The sequence below is a fragment of the Diplodia seriata genome (genome assembly GCF_021436955.1).
Source record: "Diplodia seriata strain FDS-637 chromosome Unknown scaffold_10, whole genome shotgun sequence".
Taxonomy (NCBI): Eukaryota; Fungi; Ascomycota; class Dothideomycetes; order Botryosphaeriales; family Botryosphaeriaceae; genus Diplodia; species Diplodia seriata.
The window spans coordinates 1,737,272-1,760,837 of NW_027117317.1; the positions used below are offsets into that span (position 1 = coordinate 1,737,272).

A 23,566-nucleotide genomic window follows, 5' to 3' on the forward strand; every position below is an offset into this window, starting at 1 on the left:
TACCTGCGGCTCGCCGGCCTGACGCACGCCGAGTTCCTCGACGGGCTCAAGGTTGGCGGGGCGCAGGGGTACTGCGGGGGCCTGTTGCCGGCCATCGCGGTGGCGTGCGCCAAGGACGAGGATGAGGTCGTCGCCATGGCTGCCGTGGCGATGCGGATCGCTCTCGTCGTGGGCGCGTACGGAGAGCTCGGCGACGACGAGAACCTGCCCGGCCCGACCACCATCGTCGTGCGGCTGCGCCACGAAGGGCAAGGAGAGGATATCGTGAGGGGCTTCCCGGGGGTAAGTAAAGCACGCACACGCAGGCCGCGGACTGGACTGACTGACTTTGGCTTCGGCAGGCATATGTGTCTGCGGTGACGGACCCCAAGACCATCAGCATAGTCGGGCCGGTCCCGACTCTCGAGAGGGTGTCGGCCCATGCCCGCGAGCGCGGGCTGCTGGTTCAGGGCATGCACCTGCGGGGAAAGGTGCACAATCCGGAGAACGCGGAGCTGGCCAAGGAGCTTTGCGAACTGTGCGACGAGTTCGAGAGCCTCACGCTGCCCGCGTGCAGCCAGCTGCAGGCGCCCGTCTACTCCAACATCACCGGCCGGCCGCTCCGGGACTGCTCGCTCACGCACGAGGCGGTCCGGACGATCCTGGCGTCGCGTTGCGAGTGGTGGACGCTTCTCAACGAGCTGGCCCAGGCACTGAAGGCCACGGGCGTCCAGGCCCACACCTTCGCCATGTTCGGCATCGGCGACTGCGTCCCGCTGACGCCATTCCACCAGGCGGCGCTCAAGATCTCCAAGATCGACGTGCACCGCACCATCCGCGAGGCCGAACTCAAGGACTACCGGCTGCCTGAGGACGCCATCGCCATCGTGGGCGCCGCCTGCCGCCTGCCCGGGGCCAGCAGTCTCGAAGAGCTCTGGGAGCTGATGGCAGCCGGCACGTCCAAGGCCGAGGAGATCCGGCCGGACCGCATCCCGCTGGCGGCCAGCTTCCGGGCGTCGCAAGACCGCAAGTTCACGAGCAAGCGCACCTTCTTCGGCAACTTCGTCGACGACGTGGACGGCTTCGACCACGCCTTCTTCCGCACCAACCCCAAGGAGGCGGCGTACATGGACCCGCAGCAGCGCATCCTGCTCGAGCTGGCGTACCAGGCCATGGACAGCGCCGGCTACCTGCGCACGCACCGGCGAGCCGCGGGCGACGACGTGGGCTGCTTCATCGGCGCCTCGTTCAACGAGTACCTGGACAACACATCAGCACACGCACCGACGGCGTACACATCAACGGGCACGATCCGCGCATTCCTGTGCGGGCGCATCAGCTACCACTTCGGGTGGAGCGGGCCGGCCGAGGTCATCGACACGGCGTGCTCGGCGTCGCTGGTGGCCATCCACCGCGCGTGCCGGGCCATCGCGGGCGGCGAGTGCAGCATGGCGCTGGCCGGCGGCGTCAACGTCATGAGCGGCGTGCACAACTTCCTGGACCTGGGGAAAGCCGGCTTCCTCTCGCCGACGGGCCAGTGCAAGCCCTTCGACGCCAACGCCGACGGCTACTGCCGCGCCGACGGGGCCGGGCTCGTGGTGCTCAAGTCGCTGCGGCACGCGCTGGCCGACGGCGACGACGTGCTGGGCGTCATCCCCGGCGTCGCCACCAACCAGGGCGGGCTGTCGCCGTCCATCACGGTGCCGCACTCGGCCGCGCAGGTCGCGCTGTACCGCCGCATCCTCAAGCAGGCGGGCATGAAGGCCGAGCACGTGTCGTACGTCGAGTGCCACGGCACCGGCACGCAGGCGGGCGACCCGCTGGAGATGGCCTCGGTGCGCGACGTCTTCTGCCAGGCGGGCGATCGGCAGGCGGTGGGCCTGCACGTCGGCTCGCTCAAGGGCAACATCGGCCACTGCGAGACGGCGGCGGGCGTGGCCAGTTTGCTGAAGGTGCTGGCCATGTTGCAGCAGGGCCGCATCCCGCCGCTCGCCAGCTTCCGCACACTGAACCCCAAGATCCCCGCCCTGGCGCCCGACAGGCTGGCAGTCGCCAGGCAGGTCGAGCGCTGGGACGCCCCCGTGCGGGCTGCGTGTGTTAACAGCTACGGCGCTGCGGGCAGCAACGCGGCGCTGCTGTGCGTCGAGCTGCCGCGGAGCACGGCAAACAAAACAACACCAACGACAACGCAGGTCTGGCCCGTGGTCGTCAGTGCGGCGAGTACGAAGTCCCTGGAGCTGTACTGCGGCGCCCTGGACCGCCATCTGGCCAAGCATCCGGAGCTGTCCCTCGGCGACGTCGCCTTCACCCTCGCCGAGCGGCGCCAGCGCCATCGCTACCGGTTCACTGCAACGGCAACAGACTTGCCCAGCTTCCGTGCCGCTCTGCAGAGCACCACGCGCTCTGTAGTCGACACGGCAGCGACAAAGGACACGCCGCGCCCGGTCGTCCTCGCGTTCGGCGGGCAGAGCAAGCAAACGATCGGGCTGTCCCGCGCCCTGTACGACAGCAGCCCGCGGCTCCAGGCCTACATCGCCGAGTGCGACGGCCTCCTCGTCGGCATGGGCTACCCGAGCATCCTGCCCGCCCTGTTCGAAACGGAGCCGCTGGACAGCATCATCGCGCTGCAGACGGGCACGTTCGCGGTGCAGTACGCCAGCGCGCGCTGCTGGCTGGACGCCGGGCTGCGCGTCGACGCCGTCGTCGGGCACAGCTTCGGCGAGCTGACGGCGCTGGCGGTTTCCGGCGCGCTGAGCCTGCAGAGCGGGCTGAAGGTCGTGGCGGCGCGCGCGGCGCTCATGGCGACGAAGTGGGGGGAGGAGCGCGGGTGCATGCTGGCGGTGCACGCCGGGCGCGACGTCGTCCAACGCCTCATCGACACCGTCGGGAGCGAGTCGCTCGAAGTGGCCTGCTACAACGCGCCCGCCAGCCAAGTCGTCGTGGGCGCCGCTGCGGCGGTCGCGAGGGCGGAGGAGGTGCTCGCGTCCGACCATCACTTCGCCGGCGTGCGCTGCCAACGCGTCGACGTCACCCACGGCTTCCACTCGCGCTTCACGGAGCCGCTGCTGCCCGAGCTCGCGGCGCTGGCCGACTCGCTGGCGTTCGTCGAGCCCCGCATCCCGCTGGAGATGTGTGTTCCCGACAGTGCTGCATCGCAGCGTCCCGCTCCGGCCCGCATCGCCCAGCACGCGCGGGAGCCGGTGTACTTCGCCGATGCCGTCCGTAGGGTGGAGGCGCGCCTGGGGCCCCGCTGTGTCTGGCTCGAGGCGGGGACCGACAGCCCCATCGTTTCCATGGCGAAGCGCGCGGTTGCCCGGCCCGACGACCACCTCTTCGTCGGCATGCGCTTCGCGGGTGCCAAGGCGCCGGAGAGCGTTCTGCCGGACGTCACAAACGCGCTCTGGCGGGAGGGACTGGACGTGTCGTTCTGGCCGTGGCTGGGCGGGCCGGTCGAGGCGGGCGTCGCCGTGGCGCCCGTGTGGCTGCCGCCGTACGAGTTCGCGCGATCGTCGGCGTGGGTCAAGAACGTCGACAGGGCCGTCGAGGCGCTGGAGACGGCGCAAAAGGCATCGAAAGACCTGGTGCCCGCTGCTGCTGCTCCTGCGGTCGAGAAACCCCCGCTGCTCGTGACGCCGCGCGGGCCCGGGATGGACTTCACCGTCAACGTCTGCTCGACGCGCTTCCGCGAGATCGTGTCGGGCCATGCCGTCCGCAGCCGCCCGCTGTGCCCGGCTTCCATGTACATGGAGTGCGCCGTCATGGCGCTGCAGCAGCACCTGGGCCCGCGCTTCGCCGGCGCCCTGTCCTTCGAGGACCTCAGTTTCGAACAGCCCCTGGGCGTCGACGCGAGCCGCGACGTGACGGTCGTCCTGCAAGACGTCGAAGCCGGCGCCTGGAGCTTCCAGCTGCGCAGCGTCGCCAAAGCCGATCCCAGGCAGCGCGTCTCCACCCACGGCCGGGGAAAGGTGCGTCTGGGCAAGCCGCCCCGGCTGCAGGGTTACCAGCACCTGGTGTCGGAGCGCGTGGCCGATATAGCAAACGCGCCCGACGCCGAGACGCTGCTGTCGAAGCGGGCGTACGGCCTGTTCTCGCAGGTCGTCACCTATGCGCCGCTGCTGCGCGGCATCCAGTCCATCACCATGCACGGCACGCGCGCCATCGCCCGCATCCAGGTGCCCTCCCCGCACGTGGCTCCCGACGAGAGCTCGGCCGTCGGGCCCTGCGACACCGTCTCCCTCGACACCTTCATCCAGGTCGTCGGCCTGCTGATCAACAGCAGCGACGCCTGCATCGCCAACCACGTCTTCGTCGCCACGGGCGTCGAGAGCGCCGCGCTGTCCGCGGCGTGCGATTTCCTGCAGGGCGGCACGGCGTGGACGGTGTACGCTGCGTTCCGGTCGACTGGGGATACGACTGCTTCCGGTGACGTCTTCGTCTTGACGCCTGCGGGCGACGTCGCCGCGGCCATCATGGACGTCAAGTTCACCCGCCTGCCCATCGCGACCCTGGAGAAGCTCCTCGACTCGGCGAACCCGTCTTCCTCTCCTTCTCCCGCTGCTGCCCCCCCGCGCCGCCCTGCCGCGCCGCAGCAGCCCGCAGTCCCCAGCGCCCAAGCCGTGCCCCAGCTCGTGTCCTCTTCCGCCTCTTCAGACGACGGCGGCGAGGACGTCATCGCGACCCCGCCCGGCGAGCTCGATGATAGCAGCCTCCGCAAGATCATCGCCACGTACACGGGCGCCGCGGCTGATGCCATCGCGGCCAACTCCACCATGGCCGACCTGGGCGTCGATTCCCTCGCCGCCGTCGAGTTCGCCGAGGACTTGAGTCAGCAGTTCGGCAAGGACATCGCGGCCCCGGATCTGCTGGGCTGCGATCTGGGCGCTCTGGCGAGGTTGTGCTTGACCTTGGAGCCGAAACCGAGGACGAAGGCCAGGGCTGCTGGGCCGGCGCCGCCGCCCGTGGCCGAGATGCTTCCAATTGTGGATGTTGTGCAGAGTGTGGGCACGGGGCCCGGGCGCGATCGCTTGCTGAAGATTGTGGCGGATGCGTGCGGCGCCCCCGTTGCGGATATCAGAGATAGCGAAACGCTGCGTGATCTTGGAGTGGACTCGCTGGCGGCGGTGGAGCTGAAGAGCGAGATCGAGGAGGCTTTTGCGGTCGAGGTGGATGAGAACGTGGTGCATCTGGACTCGACCATCGCCGAGATTGTTGCGTACTTGGGCATTGGCAACAACGCTGGCATGGCGGCGGCGGCACCCTCGTCCTCGGCGACCCCCTCCTCATCGTCATTGGCAGCCGCGCCTGCGGTCCAGGCCGCAGTGCAGGTTTCCGGCGGGGACGCCACGATCCGCCCGCGCGTCCTCCAGATTATATCGGACGCGTGCGGTGCCGCCGTCTCGTCCATGCGCGATGAAGAGACGCTTCGCGACCTCGGCGTCGATTCGCTGGCGGCGGTAGAGCTCAAGGGCGAGCTGGAAGACGCATTCGGAGCCGACCTGGACGACAACCTGCTCGACCTTTCCATCGCGGAGACAATTACGAGCTGCGGAGGCGCCGCCGTCAGCGCTTCCGTTCCCTCCTCCGCCCCCGTCAGTACGTCTACCACTTCGAGCACGGTCCCATACGAGAGTGTTGCCGTTCCAGCTGACTTGGGCAGCCCGTTCGACGCTCTAGTGGCCAGCGAGAGGACCTATCCCGCCAAGGCGGCAGAATGTGGCTTCGAGGCTTTCGAAACGGCCGTCGCTCCCGCCCAGGACGAACTCATGCTGGCGTACATGGTTGAGGCGCTCGCCGAGCTCGGTGTTGATTTGAGGTCGATGGAGAAGGGCCAGCTGCTGCCGGCGGTGCGGTACAAGTCGAAGCACGCGTACGACCGGCTCATGCAGCGCGTGTGGATAATCCTGGAGAAGCACGGATTGGTGGAGACGAAGGGCGAGGCGGAGCGCGTGAGGGGAGACGCCGAGTGTCCGAAGAGCGGTTCGGCGGAGCTTCTGGCGCGGCTGCAGAGGGATTTCCCCGCGTACCGCTGTGACTTCACGCTGATGGACTTGACGGGATCGCAGCTGGCACGGTGCTTGGCCGGGAAGCAGGACCCGGTAGGCCTGCTGTTCAAGACGCGGCAGTCGCAGGCTATTTTGGAAGACTTCTATCTCAATTCTCCCATGTTGGCCACCGCAACCGGTATGCTGGTGGACACGGTCGCCAATGCCGTCTCTAGTAGCAAGGCCACCAGCACGGTCAGGATTCTCGAGGTTGGAGCAGGCTGTAAGTGTACATGAAGACAACTTTGTTCGCTCACTAACGCTGCTACACAGTCGGCGGAACCACCAGAAAACTCGTCCAAACGCTCCAGAAGCTGGGTCGCCCCGTATCCTACACCTTCACCGATATCTCACCCACGCTCGTCAACCACGCTCTCAAGAAATTCGCAGACCAGTACCCATGGCTGCGCTTCCAGACGTGGAACATGGAGCACGCGCCGCCGCCCGCCCTCTCCGCCGCGGGGCCCTTCGACATCGTCATCGGCACCAACTGCGTGCACGCCACGGCGGACCGCACCGCGACGCTCGCCCGGCTCAAGCAGCTCTTGCACCCGTCCTCCGGCTTCGTCGTGCTGTCCGAAGTCACCGACGTCGTCGACTGGTACGACATCGTGTACGGGCTGCTCGACAGCTGGTGGCTGGACGCGGGCGGCGCGTACGCGCTGCAGCCGCCCGAGGCGTGGGTGCGGTGCTTCAAGCGCGCCGGCTTCCCCCAAGTCACGTACTCGCAGGGCCCGACGGCCGCGCTCAACACGCAGCGGCTGCTGATCGCCAGCATGGGGACGGACGCGGTGCCGCAGCGCGCGCTCCCGCGGCCCGTGGCCGAGACAATAGTATACAAAAGCGTCGACGGCGTGGACATCGAGGCGGATGTGTTCTGGCCGCAGAACCCTCCCGCCAGCGCCATGGGAGTCGGTGCGTGATCCTCCCCGTTTTTCTCGCCCTGCCATGGCGGGTTCCAAGCGTAATGGGTCTGTCTACCCGCACCTGTCTCACAGAGACACTGCACATACTCACGTAGGGAGCTGAATCCGATATCTGGACGCAGTCGTCCGCATTTCAAATCCACATCTACGTCCAGCTATCGTATTCAGCCCCCCACGTACACAAGTATGTGCAGTGTTCCCGCGAGGCATGCAGGTGCGGGTACCCAGACTCAAATTGCCCCCCAGAACCCGCCGTGGTGCCTCCCTCCCTACCGCACATGCACTGACACATTCCCTTCCTCTCACACAGCCTTGATGATCCACGGCGGCGGCCACATGACGCTCTCCCGCAAATCCGTCCGCCCGCACCAAACCGCCTTCCTCCTCGCCCACGGCATCCTGCCCGTCAGCATCGACTACCGCCTCTGCCCCGAAGTCGACCTCGTCGCGGGGCCCATCGCCGACACGCTCGACGCGTACAAGTGGGTCAAGACCGCCCTGCCCCTCCTCGCGCGCCGGCGCGGCGTGCTCGTCGATAGCGAAAGGGTCGTCGTCGTCGGCTGGTCGTCGGGCGGCCACCTCGCCATGACCACGGCGTGGATGACGGGCGACGTGGCGCCGCCGCGCGCGGTGCTGGCGTTCTACGCGCCGACGGACTTCGAGTCGGGCGACTTGGACAGGCGAAGGGCGGAGGAGTATCCGGAGCGGAGCATGGAGATGCGGGGTATTGTGAAGGCGCTGCCGAAGACGCCGGTAAGGGAGAAAGACTACCTACTTCTTCGCTGCTGTGCAGAAGACAATTTGCTGACGAACCGCGTTTCTTGCTGTAGATCACCGGCTACGATGGCGACGGTACTACGGACTCCACCGGCCTCGGCTGGGTGCGCCCCGGCGACCCGCGCTCCGAACTCGTCTTGTCGCTGTTCAAGGAGGGCAACGGGCTGCCGCTGCTGCTGAACGGCCTGCCTGACGGCGAAGACGGCGACGACTGGACGCGGTGGCCCGACGCGGAACGCGTTGCGGCCATCAGCCCGCTCGCGCAGGTGCGGCGCAGCCGGTACCGCGTGCCGACGTTCGTTATTCATGGGACGAGGGATGAGATCGTGCCGTATGCGAGTGCGCGCGCGTTTGTCGACGCGTTGAGGAGGGAGGGGGTCGAGGGCCGGCTGTTGACGGTGCAGGGCGCGAGGCATATTCATGATGTGGCGTTGAGGCCGGGTAGCGAGAGGTGGGAGGAGACGGTTGCGCCGGGGTATGAGTTTCTTTTGGAGCATTTGGGGGTGTGACGGTTGGGGGATACCATATTGTTTTAAGGCGTTTAGAGCTGGTGGAGTGTTTTTACAACTTGTTTTCGTTACTGTCACTATTATCATAAGCTTCTCATAAACTACTAAATCTATTTCTACTATGCTCTTATAGAAGTAGCTATATGTCCCGCTATAGAACACCAATTGGCCCGTTGCAGAATCAGTAACCTTGAGGAGCGATCGAAGTCTGAAACTCACTAGGTGAATGGCGGCCGTTGCCGTGCCCTGCATGATGTGACATTCGGCAATCGATTCAGTGTGGGGATTACCGGATTTTGCATCAACATCGAGGATTTGACGCCGGTCATTTCCATGAACCCACATACATCCATCTCATGCAGGTAGTAGAAGCTTACATCTGGATGCACTGCATCTTCGCTTCGACTAACATTTGGATGTCTCCTTCGACTACCCACCATGGCACGTCGTCCAGTTCGGGAATTTCGGGGGTCGGCCGGCCCGAATCGTTCGGCAGCCGAACGGCGGCCATCGGTCAATTTCGCCAAAAATGATTGGATGATCGGGCGCTCGGTCGGCGTCTTTACATCGGACCAATTCGGCGGGTTCGGGCTTTCCGCACACCGAATACCCGGCGAGTCGGTGGGAGGGCCAGATCATTTCCACGGTCATGGAGCGAGCGAGCGAGTTCGAAGCAATGGTGTTGCAATCAAGCGAAGCCAACTTTCCATCTTCTGCCGGAACGTATTCATTTGCGGTGGTGGCATCGAGCATCAAACGTCATGGACAGCGGCGTCACGTCGACAAAAAGGCTAGTATGCAGATAGAGGTATATTCCTGGCGTTCCTATTCTACAGCAGCTCTTTCCGCCAATGACCACAGCCTGAGATTCAGCGCTGGCTTCTCGCGCATGATGAAGACCTTCTGCTTCGCGAGCGCGAAGCCGTCGTCGGCCAGCTCCCATCCGAACTGCCACACGAGGCGCGCCAGGACGAGCTTCATCTCGGCGAGGGCGAGGTTCTTGCCGACGCAGTTGCGCGGGCCGGTGCTGAACGGCTGGAAGGCGTCCCTGCGGTCGTTGGCGAAGGCGGGCGGGGGCGAGGGGAGCCAGCGCTCGGGCAGGAAGGCGTCGGGGCGGAAGAAGTTGGCGGCGGAGTGGTAGGCGGGCTGCTGGGAGACGTTGACGATGGTCTGTTTGGAGGTGGTTAGTCGGGGGGAGTGATAATCGCAAAGACGGACGGGACAATGGACGCACTCCTTCGGGGACGAAACGTCCCGCCACGACGGCGCCGCCTGCGGGAGCGACGCGCTGCAGGCCGGCGGGCACGGGCGGGTAGATGCGCATGCCCTCGCAGATGCTGGCGTGCAGGACCTTTAGCCCGGCCACGCCGATCATGTCGATGTCGTCCTTGCTGGCGAAGGCTGCTGTCACTTCGTCCCGCAGCGCGCGCATCGCGCCGGGGTTCTTCGCCAGCAGGTACAGGATGCCGCACAGGGCGGTGGCGACGGTCTCGCTGCCGCCGGTGATGAAGATGCTGGCGTTGGACTCCATCTCGGCGACGCTCATGCCCTTCTTCTCGTCGCCGTTGTGCCGCAGGATGTACGTCCAGAAGTCGGAGCGGTCCGGCCGCTCGCCCGCCGCGATCCGCGCGTGCACTTTGGCCGCGGAGAGGGCGATGTGCTGCGCGCGCTGCCGGATGGCGGCCTTGGGCATGAGCGCGATGAGGAGCGGCGTGAACGGCTTGTACAGGCGGGCGACGCCGAAGAAGGACAGCGCCTTGATGAAGGGGAACAGCAGCGCCACCCACGGGTGGTACTGGGCGTCGGCCAGGCACCCGAACGGCTCGCCGAAGGCCAGCTCGCCGATGATGTCGAACGCGGTCCACTCCAGCCACGACTTGACGTCGACCACGGCCCCCGCCGGCTGCGTCTCCAGCGCCCGCGTCAGCGCGTTGATGTACGCCATGACCAGCCCTTCCTGCGCCCGCAGCGCCTTTTCGCTGAAGGCGTGGTTGATGCTGCGCCGCTGCCGCGCGTGGTCGGCGTCGTTGGCCGACAGGATGTGGTCGACGCCTGCGTGGCTCCGCGTCATGCCCCATTTCTGGAACCGCTGCTTCGTGCCGTGCCCGTAGATGTCGTTCCACGCCTCCGGAGCGGTGAAGGAGAGCATGTCTGGGGATATGCGCACGACGTCTCCATATTTGGCGTGTAGGGACGTGAGGTCTTGTGGCAAGTGGCCGTGGAGTATGGAGCGCGCGTGTGGGATGTGAGATACCGCTCGGCTGGCGGGGCCGGGGAATGGGCGAAGGGGGTGGAGAAGGAGGCGATAGAATGCACGGAGAGAGAGGAAGAGGACGAGCTGGAGACGTTAGAAGGCTGGCGTGAGAGCGGCGGGTCGATGCATACCAGGAGGGCGGCGGCCGCGCCTAAAGGAACTTGAGAAGGCCAGTTCATGGTAGGAAGGTATGGCGGCCACGATACGTAGGTAATGGGCGAACATAACTCTTGTATGCACGTCGGAATCGGTCAATTTGTAGACTATCTATCCGTGTCCATACTCAGCACCCCTCCACACCAATCCCAGTTAGAAGATGCCTGGACTGATGCCCTGCAGGCGTGTAGACAACTCGTCCAAGAACTTGCTCCGGGCTTCCTTCATCTCAGGCTTTTCCGAGTTGCCCGTCAGGCTGCGTCAGGCACCGGTTAGTTTAAACAATCATCCTGGCCGGCTTTAAGAGAAGCTTACTCTGCACAAGGCTTGCAGTCCATGAGAAATGCGCCGTGGCACTCTTCGCCGAGCTCCGGTTTCACCGCATTCACGAGGCAGCGGCTGCCCACTTCGGTGGAGCGGGCAACGATTCCGATCAGCATGCGCCTGATGACGCCAGCGATCCAGCTCTCGTCGTCGCGGACGAGGTTGCTCTTGCACAGGCCGGGCGTCAGGCAGGCGATGACGACGTCGGACTGGCCGGAGGAGAAGGGGAATCGCTGCGCCATGTCCCGTACAGCCCACAGCAGCAGCAGCTTGGAAACGCCGTATCTGAGCTCAATCAGCAGCTAAACCGAGGATAGTTCCAATAAAACCCACCTGTCGCCCATGCTGGCCGTCTTCTCCGAGTTGAGAGCGTCGAGCAAGCTCCCGGGCACCGACTTCTCCTTCAGCGGCGCGATGAACTGGAGATCGCTGCCCACGAACGCCAGCCTGCCTTTGGCACCGTGCTTGGCGGCGGACTCCTGCAGCTTGGGCAGAGCCAGGTAGCCGAGCAGCACAGGGCTGACGACGTTGACGGCAATCTGGCTCTCGCAGCCTTCGACCAGCGCAAACTGGCTGGTCATGATGCCGGCGTTCTGCACGACGGCATCCAGACGGTCCAGCGTCGCGACGCGCGCTCCAAAGTCTTTGACGGACGAAAAGCTGCCGAGGTCCAGCTGCCACACGTCGACGGTGCTGGATGGGGCGGCCTTCGCGGGCGCGAGCTCTTTCGCTGCCTGCTCCCCTTTGGCGACATTCCGCACGGCGAGGATGACGCGCGAGGCGCCGAGGCGCAGGAGGTGCTTTGCCGCCTCGAAGCCGAGGCCGGAGGTGGCGCCGGTGACGATGGCGGTCTGGCCGGTGAAGTCGGAGTCAGGCAACGGCGGGGTGACGAAGAATTGCGAGTGGAGGATGGTGGTGGCGAAACCCATGGCTGCGGCGAGAATGGACTGACGAACTTGCACGCTGCTCTCGATATTTACATCGGGGATAGCCTTATGCCCGGGGCTAACAGCCGCGGTGGTGGAGTTAAGATGCGGAGAGCGTGTGGTGGGGGAGGTGAGGGGCCTGATTCGCTGCCGAATCTGCCCGAAATGGACCGGTCGACACTTGCTTTATATGCAATTGTAACCACTTGCAATATATCCAATTATAATCAATTGCAAAACGAATATCAACAGAAACAAGAAATGGCAGCCGTAACGACCCAAGCCCCGGCAATGCCCGCTGGCGGCACATCGACATACTTCGACACGGCCGCCGTCGGCGACGGTTCAGCGCCCGCCGTCGCCAACAGCTCCAACTTCTTCAACGCCACCGTAGCCGCAAACCACGTACCTACCCCTATGCCACGCCAGCCCCGAGCAGAAAAAAAAACAAGCCACTGACACACCCCCGTTCTTCACAGAAAGAAGGCGCCGAGGAGCTCGCGCTGCTCAAGTACATCTACGCGCGGCCGGACCTCGCCCAGCTCCGCGGCGACCCGGACGCCGTGTGCGACGCCATCGACGACTTCGCGGCCACGATCCCGCGCGGGCTGATGACCATCGGCGCCGAGAAGCGCGCCTTCATCACCCGCCTGCTGGACACCACCACGACCACCACGACCACCACCTCCTCCTCCTCCGTCCCGACGACGTTCCTCGAGTTCGGGTCCTACGTCGGCTACTCGGCCATCTGCCTGGCGAGCGCCATGGCGAAGCGCGCCGGCAGCGGGCGGGTGCGCTACGTGTCGTTCGAGAAGAACCCGATCATCGCAGCCGTGGCGGCGAGCCTGTGCGACCTGGCGGGGCTGCGGGACGTAGTCTCTATCCACGTGGGCAGCGCGGGGGAGTCGCTCCTGCGGCTGGTGCGGGCGGGCGCGGTGGAGCCGAAGTCCGTCGACTTCGTGCTGCTGGACCACTGGAAGGACTTCTACATCGCGGACCTGCAGGTGTGCGAGCGCGAGTCGCTGCTCCGCCCCGGGTCGGTGGTTTTGGCCGATAACATTGTGTTTCCTGGCGCGCCTGAGTACCTGGCGTACGTGCAGAGGGGCAGGGCGGAGGAGTCGCCTGAGGGCTATAAGTATGTGACGGAGACGGCTGACTTTGTTCTGCCGTTTGGCGGACCGGTGAGTTGGGTTCTGGCACCCGCGGCGCTGTTGTCTTGGCTAACTGGCTTTAGGACCAACTGGCTATTTCCACCGTCGCGTGAGGGAGATCTGCAGCACGATGGTGACATTGACGCGGCGCGCGTACAGCATGGTGCGACGAGCTTCACGGGATTTCTTCCTTTTGTCTTCTTTCCAAGGGATGGTCCGTATGTCGGTGGTTTTGATACATCACTCGGTGGCTCGTGTTGCTATCACGAATACAGTATGCTGAAGCATGAGATGAATTCAAACACTACTTTGAAAAACGAGGAAACAGTTGCCTTGCAGCGCCATGGTCAATCGACAGGCGCGTCTCCTCATCCATGGACGCCGCCTGGATGTTCGCAATCTGCGGGACAATCGTCCGTTCGCGAGCAAAGGGGAAGTCGCTGCCATACAGAACATGGCCTTCGTCAGCAAACTTGACGACTGCCTCGACAGGGCCCTCGTAGCCGGTCAAGGCGAGGTCATAGTAGAAGCGTTTCGCGTCCCGAAGAAAGTCGTCGGCCGATTTCTCCTTCAACCCCAGATCGGCCGTTTGGTTCGCGATCCTTGTAGCCACGTACGGGAGCGTGCCGCCGCCGTGCGACAGGATGATCTTGCAGTTGGGGAAGTCCCGGACCGTGTTGGACGTGACGAGGTTGACTGCCGTGCGCGTCGTCTCGTGGGGGAAGTCGACAATGGGCCGCGGGATGGTCGGGTCGGATGACGCGCCCCACGTCTGGGCAAAGGTTGGGTGCACGAAGACTACGGCGTTGCGCCGGTCCAGCTCCTGCCAGAGCGGACGGAAGGCGGGGTGGCCCAGGTACTTGTCGTTGTAGCTGGACAGCAGAGTGACGCCGTCGGCTTCGAGCACGTCGAGGGCGTGGCGCAGCTCCTCTATGCAAGGTCCAACCGGCTCGGGCGGCGGTAGGGTCGCGAAAAAGCCGAATCGGGAAGGGTTCGCCGCTTTGATCTCTGCCGCGTATTCGTTGACCCATCGACAGAGCTGCAAGGCCTCGTCGGGAGACTTGACAAAGGCCAGCCCGGGGGCGCTGAGCGACAGGATGGAAGCCTCTATGCCGTTCCGGTCCATGAACTCCAGGTCTATCTCAGTGCTCCATGCTGGGAGTGTCAAGCCTTTGGGGATGCCGGATGATTCGTTCCATTCTACCGTCAGGTCAGCCTCCGGAACGGACAGATGCTTAGGCGCTTACTCTTCACATAGCCGGGAGGCAGCATGTGATGGTGCACGTCAATTTTCCCCATTTCCAATTTGCGACCAAGTGGCTTGTACCAGGTTTCAGCTGGGGGCCACGGCCTGATCATCATATGTTGTGTTCGGATTCGGCGTGGCTGCATCTCGACGCCGAACATCGCGTATTAGCCCGATCCCAATCCTGGCCAACACGCGGCAATCCTCGCACGGCTCGTGAGCTGACTCGGATCTGGAGACAAGCATTCGGCTCTCTCCGCTCGCGTTCCGCCGTCATCCTTCTGCAGCAATTTCGCTTATGGTCACAATAAGCTCATAAAGCGCCATCTCGCCCGGATGGCTCTACAAGCTGGGCGTTTTTGAACATGGCTGCTGCACTCATCCTCTCTTTACTCTGCGTCGTCGACTTGGCTTCGGCCATTGACGCCGCCACCATCCAAGCCTATCTCACCGACAACCTTTCTTCTGGCTCCGAAGTGCTCCTTCCCAGTGACGCGGCCTATGCTAGTGATTTGACCGAGAGATGGAATGCATACGACGCGCCAGGTTACGTCGTAGGCGTAAAGCCTGCCACTGCGGAGGATGTCTCGATCATCGTACGTCTTCCCGTTTCTTCGACGAGAGGAAAACGCTGATTGCAGTGGCACAGATCAAGTATGCGTCGAATAATAGCATCCCTTTCCTGGGCACCGGCGGTGGGCATGGCTACACGACAACGACCAGCGCTCTGCAGAATGGCATCAATGTTGATCTTAGTGCTTTCGATTCTGTCTCTGTTGACGAGTCGGCAAGCACAATGACCATCGGCGGCGCAGTCACGTTTGGTGACATTCTCGATCCCGTCTTCGCAGCTGGAAAGGAAATCCGTCTGCAGCCCTTGTACATTCCCCACGACCGAGCATTGGCTAACATGTTCTCTAGAGACGGGCTCGTGTTCCTGTGTGGGCATGGTTGGTGCTACCTTGGGCGGCGGCATTGGCCCGTACCAAGGCGTCCACGGCTTAATCATCGACGCCCTCGACTCCGTCACCATCGTCACCGGAACCGGCGACATTGTCAACGCCTCTGCGTCCGAGAACAGTGATCTCTTCTGGGGCATCAGGGGCGCCGGCCAGAACTTTGGCATCATCACCTCGGCCACGTACACGCTGCATGACCAGACCAACGGCGGATCGGCCCTGAACGGCGACTTCCTCTTCGCCGCCAGCGAAAACGCCACCATCTTCCAGATCCTCGCTGACTTTGCCGGCAACCAGCCGGACGCCCTGGCCCTCACCACCGCCATCCAATACTCCAGCACCTTCAACTCAGTCAGCCCATCATCCCCTAACCCATCCCCCACGCGCCGCTAACGCACTCTCCAGACCGTGATAATGGTCAATACCGTCTACGCCGGCGCGGAAGCCGAGGGCAGGCAAGTCCTCGCGCCGCTGCTCGACGCGACATCGCTGCAGTCCAACGTCACCACGATCCCGTGGAACCGGCTGATCCACGAGAACCGCTTCGGGGCGGACGCGCTGGGCTGCATCGCCGGGCTCAACCAAGCCGCGTACGGGCTGAACCTGTACGAGTACGACGTCGCGACCCACCAGGCGGCCTTGGATGCGTACATCGGCTTCTACGCCGCCACCGGCCTGACGACGTCGTACATGGTGGCCGAGATGTTTCCGACCAAAGTCACCTTGCAGACGGCCGACGACGCGGCCGCGTATCCGTACAGAGACACGCTGGCTTACCTGTGAGTGGACTTGCCTCCATTTTCCACGACCTCCTGTGGCGATGCTAACAGTGGTTGCGTGGCGCAGCTTTATGAGTTTCAGCGGCTTCACGACGGACGAGCAGGTGTCCGCCATCTCCGATTTTGCGCTGGAGAGGCGTGCGGCGTTCGTGGAGCTGAATGGTGCCAAGGGCCTGGAGGTCTACGTCAACTACGCTCATGGCGACGAGGGCCGCGAGGCGTGGTACACGGCGGAGAAGCTGTCCAAGCTGGAGTCGATCAAGAGCACGTGGGACCCGAGTAACTTGTTTAACTTTACTAATGGGTTTACGTATTGAGTTCCTATCTTAAATTCCACAGTGTTTGAGCTGCTGGTTTTTTTTGCTACAATCATCGCTGCTGACGTTACTTGATGCTGGGCGGTTCTTAATGAAGCCTCCTGTTTATATCGCGTGTTCGAGCGGCATTGCTGTCTCTATATCATCACATATCCCATAGTTAGTTCAAAAAGTAATCTACTTTCTTAATCTCAACTGCTCGTCGCCTCTCTGCACACTGTCCTCCGCACAGTCCACGTATCATGATCTCGTGTCTGGCTTTCCATCATGTAGCGGTATTTGATGGGATGGTGCCGAAATTTTTGAAGGGATAAGTAGTCCCTTTAGCACCGCGACGGTTGGAGGCGCTTCCAGATTTTGTCTGGGCCGTTGACCCAGGTATGGATCCCGACGGACTGTACTGGGACGAGCTGCAGGATTAAAGACTCGCAGGAGTGACAAGATGCCGCTACATATGGTCCAAGGTATGATCGGGTTAGCAAAGCAACAGAATGTACGATTAAAACAAGATATTGCGTTCAACCAAGGTCCTCATGGCTGGGCCGCGCCTCTCGGGGAGAGCTGAGTGTGGCTCGGGGGGTTGAAAAGCCCGGGGCAGGAATCCGCCCCCACCAACCCCCTCGGGCTCTACTAAACCCCGACACACAACAGTCCGCGAATTGCTCCCCATACACATAAAAGCAAGAGCTTCCTCGTCTGTGTTTGGCTGTCAAAGGTACCAATCTCACCAGGCTCATTTTCGAACAAGCCATTGTTCCATTCGCAAGAGCAACGACATGGAGTCTCGACGGAATTCCACCTCCCAACAAAGCGCCAAATCAGATGCGGATGCAGCGCACACGGGAGGAAGCTCCCACAACGACGACACGTATCAGCAGCAGTCTGCCATCAAGATTTTCCTACTTCTCGTCTCCGTCTTCCTGAGCATCTTTCTCGTTGCGCTGGACAGACTCATCATCTCAACGGCATGACGCCCCTTTCCACCGAGCTGCAAACCCACGTGCTGACCATTCCGGCCAGGCCATCCCCCAGATCACGGACGAATTCCACTCCCTCCCCGATGTCGGCTGGTACGGAAGCGCGTACACATTGACGTGCTGCTCGTTCCAGCTGCTGTTCGGAAAACTCTACACCTTCTATTCCGTCAAAGCCGTCATGCTCACGAGCGTCCTGCTGTTCGAGCTCGGCTCCGTCGTCTGCGGCGCCGCTCCGTCGTCGGCTGCCTTCATCGTTGGAAGAGCAATAGCCGGTGTCGGCGCCGCCGGAATCTTTGCTGGATGCGTAAGTTGGCCGTTTCCATCTTCCGCGCTCACCACCCTCTAACACATGGCAGATTGTCAGTATGGTGTATGCCGTTCCGCTGGAGAAACGGCCGAAACTGCAAGGCATGTTCGGCGCCCTCTTTGGCATCGCTTCAATCATAGGACCGCTGATTGGTGGCGCCTTCACATCCTCCAGTGCGACATGGCGATGGTGCTTTTACATCAACCTGCCCTTCGGCGCCGTGTCCATGGTCGTCATTGCCCTCTGCCTCAAGGTCCCCGACAGAGACTCAACCAAGCTCCCCTGGACACAAAAGTTATCACAGCTCGATGTCCTTGGCACCGCAGTCCTAATCCCAGGTGTCGTTTGTCTACTTCTAGCACTTCAGTGGGGCGGTAATACATACGCGGTGAGTTTTGCTTCCACAAATGAGGTCTCAACTTTACTAATAGTCTCTAGTGGAGCAATGGACGCATCGTGGCATTGTTGACTCTCGGCGTAATCTTGCTCGTTGCTTTCGCTGCTGTGCAGGTGTGCCTGCCCAAGACAGCAACGATTCCCCCGCGCATCTTCAAGCAACGCAGCATCGTCGCTGGCTGCTGGGCCACTGTCTGCATCGGCTCTTCACAATACATATGCGGTATGTCAACCACACACCCACGCGGCATTACCTCCCCGCTGACCCTGTCCACAGTCTACTTCCTCCCGGTCTGGTTCCAGTCCATCAAAGGCTCTTCCGCCGTGGAATCGGGAATCCAACTCCTGCCTCTCCTGCTGTCAATGGTGCTCGCATCCATCCTCGGCGGCCTCACGACCACCAAGATCGGCTACTACACCCCGCTCGCCATCGTCGGCACGTGCATCATGGCCGTCGGCGCCGGGCTCCTCACCACGCTTCAGGTCGGCACCAGCGAGGGCAAGTGGATCGGCTACCAGATCCTGTATGGCTTCGGCATGGGCCTGTGCTTCCAGGCGCCGAACCTCGCTGCCCAGACCGTCCTCCCGACCGCCGACGTGCCCGTCGGGACGTCGCTGATGTTCTTCAGCCAGCTGCTGGGCGCCGCCATCTTCGTGTCCGTCGGCCAGAACGTCCTCGACAACCAGCTTGTAAGCCGGCTTTCCGGTCTCTTGCCCGGCTTTGATGCGAAGCTCGTCACGGAAGGTGGCGCTACCTCGCTCCTCGCCGGGTTGCCCGCTCACCTAAGAGAGGAGGGTCTCGTGGCATACAACGAGGCGTTGCGGAACGTCTTTCGGATTGGCTTGATCCTGGCATGTCTTACTGTCCTTGGTACTGCGGCGCTGGAGTGGAGGAGCGTTCTGAAGAAGGCGGAAGAGAATCGGAGAGAGAAAACCGATGCAGGGACTGCGGAGAAAGTATGATAATAGACGTCTTCTACTGGGATAGCACTACGGTTGAATTTCTTTAACGACCTAATCAAGGGGACCTGAGGCAAACAAGATAGACTTGAAACTAGATAGCACAATAAAAAGACGTACTTCACAGCCCACGAATATGCTCCTCTATGATAGGAAACACATCTCTCGCCGAATCCTTCCCCATCCACGTATCCAAATGCCCATAGCCCTGAACGACCCTCCTGCGGTACAGATCCGGCCCGAACCGGCGCCTCAGCAGATCATACGTGATGAAGGTGCTCTCGGGATCAAACACCACGTTGGCGCCGCCACTCACAAACAGAATCGGCAGGCCCCTCAACCGCTCCAGCCCCTCGTCCGTCACCACCGTGTCCGCGCCCTCGCCGTCCAACACCCTCCCCGCCCGCCCCATGCCCATCGTCGCCGCCAGCATCCGCATGTGCACGCCCCCCAGCACGCCGTCCTCGCCCAGCCGCTCGTGCGTCGCCCGGTTCAGGTTCGCGTGCTGCCAGCACCGCCCGTACGTCAGGCTGAACCGGCGGCACACGTCGCTCCGGCACACCTCGGCGCTGCCCTCGACCGGATAGAACCGCAGCGCCTGGTCGATGGCGCGCTGGACCGCCGCCCCTTTCCCGCCTTCTTTCTCCTCGTCTGCTGTCATCGGAAACCACGGACTCCCCGCGATGGAGGCGTACGCCCCCGGCAGGCACGCGTTCCCGGCTTTCAGCGCGTTCCACCGCCCGAAGACCAGGTGCGCAAACACCTGCGTGCACGCCAGCCCGCCCAGCCAGGCGCTCGGCACCGTCCCGTCCAGCAGCCCGATCGCCGTCGCCACTGCCCCCATGCAGTGCGCGACCACGTAGATTTTTTGCTCCTGTCCGTCATGGCGTAGGTGCTGCAGCGCCGCGAGCACGTCTAGCCGCGCTTCGTAGGCCGTCCCGCCGGCTGCGCATACCGGCGTCGCGCTGAACCGGTGAGACAGCACGGACACGGTGTGCCCGCAGGATGTGAGGTACTCGACTGCGTTGGTGCGGACGGTCGGCAGCGCGAAGATGGCGTGGGAGACGGACGCGCCGGGGATCATGAGGATGGGGGGCTTGTTGGGAGGATGGGCGGTGGCGGTGGCGGGGGCGGGGGCGGTGGAACACCAGGTCCGAAGCGTGCTGGTGACGCCGTCGCGCGCGGTGAGCGTGGTCGTGCTGGTGGGTGGGGCTTTGGGGCTGGGGGTTGAGGAGCTCGTGGCGGAGCTGCTCGTGTGCTGTTGCGGTTGCGACGTCTTGAGGGCGGCGAGCGGACCGAGGTAGAAGGGCGCCGTCTTTTGGGCGAAGCTGCCGACGAAGCTGCTGAGGGTTGAGGCGCGGTCGAGGATGTTGCCGGTGGGGAGCGCTGACAGTGTCTTCAGTTCGGAAGTGAAGTTTCGCCACGACACACGCAGGACGCCTCGGCCGGCTAGGGTGCCGTCGGAATGGGTGAGGGTGGTGTGCAACGTCGTTGTGGCTTTCCACGTCGACGTGATGGAGAAAGCCATGTTCATGGTGAGGGCCTTTTTGCCGTGCATGTGGTATGTGGTGCCATCGGTGCTCTCGAGAGCGAGACGGTACACAAGATTGCTGCCTTCGGAAATGGTTTCATCGGCAGAGAAGAAGTCTACTTTGCCTTTGGCAAGAAGCGGATCTTTCGACAACGCTCTACAGGAAAACGTTCCGGTAGCGATGGAGGCGCCCTTCATGCTGAGAGCTGAGACACTCAGATACAGCAAGCCCGAGCTGGATGAGGCTTTGGCAGTCTCTTCTGCAATGGCGAAATTGTTGATATCACTACCAACGTGTATGTGGCCCTCCATGATCTCGGTGAATTGCACACCGCCCATGGCTGCCGCCGTTCGCACGACCTTGTGAGCCTCAGCTAGATCATGATGAGGCAAACGCGATACGGCGGGCTGGCCAAAGAGATAAAGCCTATTGTTACGTTTCCAGTCAATGCGAAGACCTCTCTGCTGTGAGATAAGGTGCACCGCACGCTCTGCGAGCGCAGTGATTGTGGCGAATGGATTGACGCCTGAAGTGTCAGCTTGCAACATGCAATATCAGGAGCAGTTCTTACCAAGGGACGTTGGGATCATGGCGCCGTCAACGCAAGCGAGGCCATCATGAACTTCTGACCCATCGCCGCTGAAAAGCTGACCGAGGTGGTTGGTGGCGCCACACTTGCCGGTGCCGTCTGAGCTCATCACCGCACCTCCCAGGGGATGGACTGTGATCTGTTCCTGCTGCTTGAATGCTGGACTCTATTAACTCAGGCATTCTGGGGGAGCGTTGTGTTTCATACCGGCATGAAAAGGTGAATTGATCAATGTGCCCCCGATAGCATGAGTTGCTTCTGCGAGAACGGAGTTGAGTCTTTGAACGTGTTCTGTGCGGCCGACACCCCGGAATTGCAGACGAGGCTTGTCGTTCTCGAGAGAAAGAACGGCTTCGTTGGTGTCATGCGACATGACCAGGTACGTCTGGGTCCTGCCCACAGATCCGTTCTTAGAATATGGGCCGAGAAATCTTGCATCAGCCTGAGACATCAACCGTTGAAGCTGGTCTTTGGCACTCGATGTCTTTGGCTCCTGCTTCCCTGGCATCAACTCGAGAATGGATTGGATCAGCGGAGCAAGTGCTTCCGGGATGGCGCCTTCCTGTATGACGTACGCATCCAGCACATTGGGGGAGGTGGCGGCGTCACGGTTGTCGATGACGCCGGTTATTGTCGGGCCAGGGGGTTGGTCAGCTGTGGGCTTCACGCGGCCAATACCGTTAACAAATTCATCACAGTTGTAGCCTTCAGAGCATCAGTTCGAATCCATCCGAGTTTACTTTGGTTCAATCACTCACCAAATGACAAGATATCCCCATTTCCTGACAATCTCTGCCCAACCGTAGGAGACAGCTCTAAGCCATGAGCGCGGGAGCGGAGGAGAATCTCCGTGGTACCGAGAGAGCCAGCCGCAAGGAAGCAAAACTCCTTCTACCCCAGATATTAGCCGATTGAACAAGACTGATGTGTGATCCACACTTACGGCTCGCACCCACATTAAGTGCGTATCAAAGGCTTCACCAAACTTCTCCCTCCCGACTCCGTGCCAGGCAAAGAGGATGATGTAGCCCTGGCCCGTTGGGTCTCGACGGGTGTAACGTGCCTCGCACTCGCAGAATATCTCTGCTCCCCAATTCCAAGCATCGGGAATGTAGTTCATCAGGACCGAGTTTTTTGATCCGTCATTTACCCCGGTGCAATCTTGCCCGCTGCCAGTCGAGGCCTTCATCTGGACCCCAGCATTATTCAAGCCTTCTCGGAAGAAGGTGGTTTGTGGTACGCGATAGAAGTTCTGTTTTAGTCCCAAAGCTTCGGCCTGCTTTTCAAGAACCGAGAGTTTTCTTGGAAGCGGGAAGTCTTCTGGGTACGGCGTTGGTTGCAGCATTTCTTTGGCGCGGGCGTAGTCTGCTACGGCTCAATGCGAGTCCTCTCGGAGAATCACGTATACTTACATGGATTGAGAGCACTGGGGTTATTACGGATCTCTGGTGGCCATGCGCCGAGTGTCAATGTGCGTTTGTCGCACTCCAGGAACACATTTGCGTTGATAAGGGACGTTCCACCAAGCCCTTGGCACATCAGCATCAAAACCAGCTTCGAGTGGTGCGTACAGCTCTCACCTTTTCCAACAAAAGCGTTCTGCCCTTGACCCAATATCAAGTTGTACATGCTCGTGGAGGATCCCGTGGCCACAGTCTTGAACATTCCTGTTGGCTTGCCCGTGTCTCCCGAAACATGAAACTCGGGTAAAACCTCCGTCAGGCTATTTGGGTACTCCCCCGCTGCGGTTCAGAAAGGGGTTAGCGCTGCTAGACAGACTCTATGACCAAAATACGCACGCCACTTCTCTTTTCCCATCTCGAGCACAGCAACACTCTTCCCTGCTCTTGCCATTCGACTCGCTGCAACACCCCCGCCGTAACCAGATCCGATGACAACGACATCGTACTCTTGCCGCATAACATGGACAGATCTGCCCAGCCGGGGAAAGCTGGCTTTGGCCGAGCAGGCGTTGGGTGCATCGTGATTGGCTTTTTCTGGAAACGCCGGCTTCGGCTTGGAGACATCCGCAGGTGGGGATATCTTGTCAGCGAGACTGGAGATGAATTCGAAGGGTTTTGGAGACGCAGTAGCGAACACGTTATCGCCCACTCGGTCCTTCCACCCCGCGAAATCGAATAAAGGCGCCATTAAGGTTTGAAAGGGAACTGCGATACCATAAGACTACAGCCCTTGGCTATGGCCTCCCATGCCTTTAACCGTGCCAGGAACGGCTCAAACAATACTATCGTGGCCCCTCCATGTGGACACAAACGGCAGTGCGGCTGAGAGCGTTAGCCTAAACTGAGGTTTCAGCTCTCATGCGGGAGAATTGAATCGAGGGACGGTAAGCTGTATGTGGGCCTGGCATAACTGGATTGAGGAAGTGGGCCCGGATGCAGATATTTTCGAGATAAGCGATCTTGCTCGTCGGGTTTTGGGGGCCGTGTATGCTGCTGCT

The 23,566-nt window shown here is 62.0% G+C and overlaps 9 protein-coding genes across 9 annotated transcripts; 5 read left to right on the forward strand and 4 right to left on the reverse strand.

Moving 5' to 3' along the window:
- Window positions 1-135: 135 nt before the first annotated feature.
- Window positions 136-6,257, forward strand: SLS55_009725 (Type I Iterative PKS; the record flags this gene model as incomplete). Its single annotated transcript, XM_066781120.1, has 2 exons — window positions 136-144; window positions 342-6,257. 2 exons carry the CDS (start codon window positions 136-138, stop codon window positions 6,255-6,257), a joined length of 5,925 nt encoding a protein of 1,974 aa, XP_066629066.1.
- A 730-nt stretch (window positions 6,258-6,987) lies between these two features.
- Window positions 6,988-7,903, forward strand: SLS55_009726 (uncharacterized protein; the record flags this gene model as incomplete). The annotated part of the gene is made up of 2 exons (XM_066781121.1): window positions 6,988-6,991; window positions 7,257-7,903. 2 exons carry the CDS (start codon window positions 6,988-6,990, stop codon window positions 7,901-7,903), a joined length of 651 nt encoding a protein of 216 aa, XP_066629067.1.
- Window positions 7,904-9,057: 1,154 nt separating this feature from the next.
- Window positions 9,058-9,607, reverse strand: SLS55_009727 (uncharacterized protein; the record flags this gene model as incomplete). The annotated part of the gene is made up of 2 exons (XM_066781122.1): window positions 9,058-9,402; window positions 9,599-9,607. 2 exons carry the CDS (start codon window positions 9,605-9,607, stop codon window positions 9,058-9,060), a joined length of 354 nt encoding a protein of 117 aa, XP_066629068.1.
- A 1,661-nt stretch (window positions 9,608-11,268) lies between these two features.
- SLS55_009728 (putative secondary metabolism biosynthetic enzyme) lies at window positions 11,269-12,208 on the reverse strand (the record flags this gene model as incomplete). The annotated part of the gene is made up of 2 exons (XM_066781123.1): window positions 11,269-11,971; window positions 12,201-12,208. The coding sequence occupies 2 exons, from the start codon at window positions 12,206-12,208 to the stop codon at window positions 11,269-11,271; spliced, it is 711 nt and encodes a 236-aa protein (XP_066629069.1).
- A 1,139-nt stretch (window positions 12,209-13,347) lies between these two features.
- Window positions 13,348-14,315, reverse strand: SLS55_009729 (uncharacterized protein; the record flags this gene model as incomplete). The annotated part of the gene is made up of 2 exons (XM_066781124.1): window positions 13,348-14,243; window positions 14,291-14,315. The coding sequence occupies 2 exons, from the start codon at window positions 14,313-14,315 to the stop codon at window positions 13,348-13,350; spliced, it is 921 nt and encodes a 306-aa protein (XP_066629070.1).
- Window positions 14,316-15,236: 921 nt separating this feature from the next.
- Window positions 15,237-15,641, forward strand: SLS55_009730 (uncharacterized protein; the record flags this gene model as incomplete). Its single annotated transcript, XM_066781125.1, has 2 exons — window positions 15,237-15,243; window positions 15,280-15,641. 2 exons carry the CDS (start codon window positions 15,237-15,239, stop codon window positions 15,639-15,641), a joined length of 369 nt encoding a protein of 122 aa, XP_066629071.1.
- A 427-nt stretch (window positions 15,642-16,068) lies between these two features.
- On the forward strand, window positions 16,069-16,344 carry SLS55_009731 (uncharacterized protein; the record flags this gene model as incomplete). The annotated part of the gene is made up of 2 exons (XM_066781126.1): window positions 16,069-16,077; window positions 16,132-16,344. The coding sequence occupies 2 exons, from the start codon at window positions 16,069-16,071 to the stop codon at window positions 16,342-16,344; spliced, it is 222 nt and encodes a 73-aa protein (XP_066629072.1).
- A 1,277-nt stretch (window positions 16,345-17,621) lies between these two features.
- SLS55_009732 (uncharacterized protein) lies at window positions 17,622-18,987 on the forward strand (the record flags this gene model as incomplete). The annotated part of the gene is made up of 2 exons (XM_066781127.1): window positions 17,622-17,625; window positions 18,302-18,987. The coding sequence occupies 2 exons, from the start codon at window positions 17,622-17,624 to the stop codon at window positions 18,985-18,987; spliced, it is 690 nt and encodes a 229-aa protein (XP_066629073.1).
- A 118-nt stretch (window positions 18,988-19,105) lies between these two features.
- SLS55_009733 (uncharacterized protein) lies at window positions 19,106-21,150 on the reverse strand (the record flags this gene model as incomplete). The annotated part of the gene is made up of 2 exons (XM_066781128.1): window positions 19,106-21,006; window positions 21,147-21,150. The coding sequence occupies 2 exons, from the start codon at window positions 21,148-21,150 to the stop codon at window positions 19,106-19,108; spliced, it is 1,905 nt and encodes a 634-aa protein (XP_066629074.1).
- Window positions 21,151-23,566: the final 2,416 nt, after the last annotated feature.